This window comes from Parasteatoda tepidariorum, unplaced genomic scaffold, assembly GCF_043381705.1.
Source record: "Parasteatoda tepidariorum isolate YZ-2023 unplaced genomic scaffold, CAS_Ptep_4.0 HiC_scaffold_2141, whole genome shotgun sequence".
NCBI lineage: Eukaryota > Metazoa > Arthropoda > Arachnida > Araneae > Theridiidae > Parasteatoda > Parasteatoda tepidariorum.
In genome coordinates, this window is record NW_027261536.1 from 2,070 (window position 1) to 6,554 (window position 4,485).

Below are 4,485 nucleotides of genomic sequence, written 5' to 3' on the forward strand. Positions count from 1 at the left end.
TTTTTTTAAGAAAAATTATTATTTTTTAATATTGCCATATTTATCCTTATGCAAAAATATTATTTATCAGTATTAAAAGCATATTTATATTTAAAGGATTAGTTATTCACTTTTGTTGTTCAATGAATTGTGGAGCTTCAAAAATTATAAACCTTTTCCTATTATATTATATTATTTTCTTTTAATAAGTTATAGTAAATTGTATAAAAAATATCATATATTTAATGATACATGTAATTATTATGTGTACAATGGTTACACCTATAGAATTTTTATCTTTTACCATAGTTCAAGGTTTTGGACACTTTAAGACAGTTTAACCCAGTTTAGGACAGTTTTACCCAGTTTAAGACAGTAAAACCCACGTGTCCTGTCCAAAACCAGTTTAGGACGTCCAAAACCCCAACCCTGTTTTAAGGAGGTATAGAATTTATCAATTGAAAGATTTGGGACTAAATTATAATAAAAAGCCACATTTTTCAAAGATTGGCATTATTCAGGGTGGAAACTCAAATCAGGTTTCAAATTTTTCAAATCAGGAAAAATTTCTTTAAAAAAATTTTTTTTACCTGTTGGCACAACATTAATTAAAAAAAAAAAATTAAGATGGATGCGGAGAAAATATGTTTAGCATGTAAAATATATTGTTTTTATTTAATAAAAAAAGTTAAATATGTTAATTTCAGTAGTTTTTTTTTTCTTCAAGTAGCTTAAGTGGCGATCAAAAATAACGTTCATCAGAAATGCTCTTTAAAAAATGCTGTATCATAATAAAAACTTTGATAAAAAGTTAATAAAAAAACTCAAAAGAGAGACAGAAAAAAAAACATTCTCATTTCTTAAAACATAACTTTTAAAGTTGAAAATCACAGCATTTTTTTGTTACCAGCTATCTGTCTTACCATACTAGAAAAAAGTAAAAATAAAAGAATAAAATGTATCATAAAATGCTGTGCTATAATCAAAACAAAAAAGAAAATCTAAATTCTTAGAACAGAAATTTTGCTTTTCCATTTATTTTCCACAACATAAATTTGCAAGCACATGAATTTTAAAACTTAACAAATATGTGTAAAGACTATATCTGATTATGCATAATAAAAATACTATTTTAGATAACTAGTCTGTTAAAACTAAAAAACACTTTGTCAAAAATACTTGGCCGAATATTCGGCAAGCAGGCTAAATGCCGAATAGTAATCGAATATTCGTTGCATTCCTGATTGTCTTTCCTAAAATGCATAGTCTCCAAAAAGGTTTCTCCATTCATTTAGCAATCATGGGTTTTATATGGCATTCTAGTTTAACAGGGTTATAATGGAATAAATTTTGATCCATGCAAAATATTGCTAATAGTTTGGCAACCAATTTCCGTCTAAAAAAAGTGGTATAACGGATCATAAAATAATTTAAATTAAGAAAATCTACAAAAACTTCCGGCTTTACTTTAAAATTTCCTGATTTTTCCAGGTTTTTATCTAAATTTCCCCGACTTTTCCAGGTTTTTTCCAGTATAAAAAAATTGCAGGAACATGTCAGGAACAATTTGTAGGTAGGGCTCATTGTCATACTAAACCATACACTTCAACTGACTTCTACATGTTACTTTCAATATCAATATAAACTTGTGTTTGCCAACATTTTTTTTTTCGTATTTTAAATATTATATAAATATATATATATATATATCACAATTATACCTGCAAAAAGGAATGCTTTCTAATATTATATTAATAAATATAGCGAAAGCAAAATATATCAGTACAATAGTGTGAGGAACACTCACAGAATTGAAACGAAAATAGAACACATCAAGTAAAAAATATACAAAATAAAACGTATCAAGGAAAAAACAGAAAATAAAATGTAAATGAAGTATTTATTTAAATACCATATTTAATCAAATTAATAGAATTAAAAGAGCATGTAGTAAAGTTTATTTATCCAAAAAACATAGAGAAAAGTGAAAAAGTAAATTTATTTTAACCAAACAAAAGTTCTAAAAAGTTCTTGTTAAAACTTGAAGGGTCAAAAAATGTAAATGGTGGGAGTTTTATAATGATTTTAAGAATTGTACCACTCTATACCAAAATAATGTCTTTTTGATCATCTTGTAACATAATAGTTACTTCAGCAGAAACAACATCAATGATGAAACAAAAATTTGATTTCGAAAGCAAAAGTTTATAGTGACTTTTACAAATTAAGAGCATCATTTTGATTGAATGAAACATACATAGATAGCTTATAATTTTAAATATTTAACATTATATTTAATAAATATATTTAATATTAACCATTCAGAAATGGTTTCAAATATGTCAGATAGTAACATAATGTTGTTCTGTTTTTTTTTTTTTCACTACAAAATTAAACTGTGATACAGTTTTAAAAACTGTACATTTTGATAGTAAATTTTTTATAGTTTTTTGCATCTTAAAGCCATAGCAAACTTCACTCTACTGATCTTAAAGCAAAGGAAATAATGCCCTAAACACAGTTATGTAAGTTTATTTTACTCAATCAATAAAATAATACTAATGCATGCAATAATAAATACTATACAAAAATAAATACTTTAAGAGAAGAAAATTATACATTAACTTTTATTTTTAATCGATAATTTATGCGCATTTAAAAAAACTAATAAAAGTAATAGAAACATACATAAAATGAACAATGATAATAAGCTCTTACCATGGATGAATATCCCTCTCCAATATCCATGCTATCCCCGGCCATGTTCAAGATTATTATTTGCTGTACAGGTTAACTAATCACTTTTTAAAAAAGGATATGAAACTGGAAAATCATCTCTAAAAGATTTTTAAACTAATTAATAAACTTCAAATATCTTAAATATTATTAAATTTCACATTAGAATGATACCTAATATGTAAATACATGATTATTTCTGAATTTGTAAGATTAAGAATGAAATAAGGGGGACATTTTTTTATAAAGGGGTGTTGTGGTTAATCAGTAGAGATACGTAATCTCTTCTCAGATATAAACAAAAAGATAATTACCTGTAAGAGATATGCTTCTTATTACGTTGAACGAACGCAACTTCTAAAAATTTAAAACAAGTAGACAAAATTGATAGAACAATAATTCATTATAGGAAATCAAAATGGTAATAAAAAACTATTCAAATCATTAAAGAGTAGTAAACTTTGGATTTATAACTCATTAAAGAGTTATAAATTTTGGATTTATAAGAGTTTATTTACATGCATCACATACATTGAGATCGCAATTACTATGACAAGTCCAGAAGAAGACGATTGCTTCCGACGGACAGTTTCTTCCCGATTGCATCTGTGAGAAATTCAGGAAACCGTTAGTAGAACTATTTCAAGTTCCCTAAATATATTTTATCATAGATAGCATTTCAGTTTTACTATAGCTTTTAAAATAAATTATACAAACATACAGATTCATTTATTATGCTAATAAATAATTATATATCTCGACTGAGGTCGGAGAAAAAATAAATCATTAATTTAAAAGAAATAGGCAGCTGAAAGCGTAATTTATAAACAAAAATACTTGGGGCCTCCCTGGCCGAGCGGTATCGCCGGTCCAAACGCTCTGTTAAGCGTGGAGGTAGCGGGTTCGAATCCCGCCGTAACCCTGGATGTATTCTTTGTGATGTCTTCCTCTGAATTGTTCTATCTGTATTTTCTACTTGACAATGACTTATAAGCCTATATTGAGCACACAAGTCAGCAAATGTATGTAATTTCAATAAAATAAAATAAAAACAAAAATACTTGGTTTTTCCGATTTTTATTGAGCTTTGTTGAAAAATGTTTAGGAGTGGAGTGGGTATTTATATGATCATTCATGAAACTAAATGCTTTAGCTCCTATTGTGCTATCTATCCTCTTCTACTTGACGAAGGTTTATAAGCCTATTTTGAGCACACAAGCCTGAAAATTTATGTAATTGCAATAACCAATGATCATTCATACCGAATAATTGTGTTGAATAACCAAATATTGTGATTTTTAATTTTTGTCTGCTATACATTATAGTAAGGTAGTTAAGAATGTAGTAAGTTGTTCCGGGTCGGTAGTTTTTGGAATCATGCGCATGCATGAATATTTAATTGGTGGACCATTTCATGTCCGTCTAATTGGCAGTGGTGTCAATCTCTGACATCTATACCCACTACTAATCGAAAATCTGCAGAGATTTGTTTCAACAACATCCACAGACTTCTAATCAGCTTGCAGTTTTTAGACTTTAGTGTAAAAGTGCACTGGCATAGGCCTGTGAATCCTGTCAGACTATCAACTTCTTTTAATAGCCACAAAAAGGTTATCTCTTGAAACAAAAAAAATAGAGAAATTTAACGTCTTAATTATGGGGCTTTTGATAATTTAAAATGTATCTGTCTGTTCTGTCACAGGAATGACAGCTAAATTTTTAACTCATTATAATTTTTTTTTTATTTCTACTTTGGCTTCATTGATATTA

At 27.4% G+C, this 4,485-nt stretch overlaps 1 protein-coding gene across 1 annotated transcript in view; it reads right to left on the reverse strand.

Moving 5' to 3' along the window:
- Positions 1-3,370, reverse strand: part of LOC122273064 (transmembrane protein 104) — a gene marked incomplete at its 3' end in the record, with an annotated part of 4,932 nt that extends 1,562 nt beyond the window's left edge. The window contains 2 exon segments of the mRNA XM_043057120.2: positions 2,698-2,816; positions 3,030-3,370. Coding sequence (XP_042913054.1) covers positions 2,698-2,742 — 45 coding nt within the window.
- Between the last annotated feature and the right edge of the window lie 1,115 nt (positions 3,371-4,485).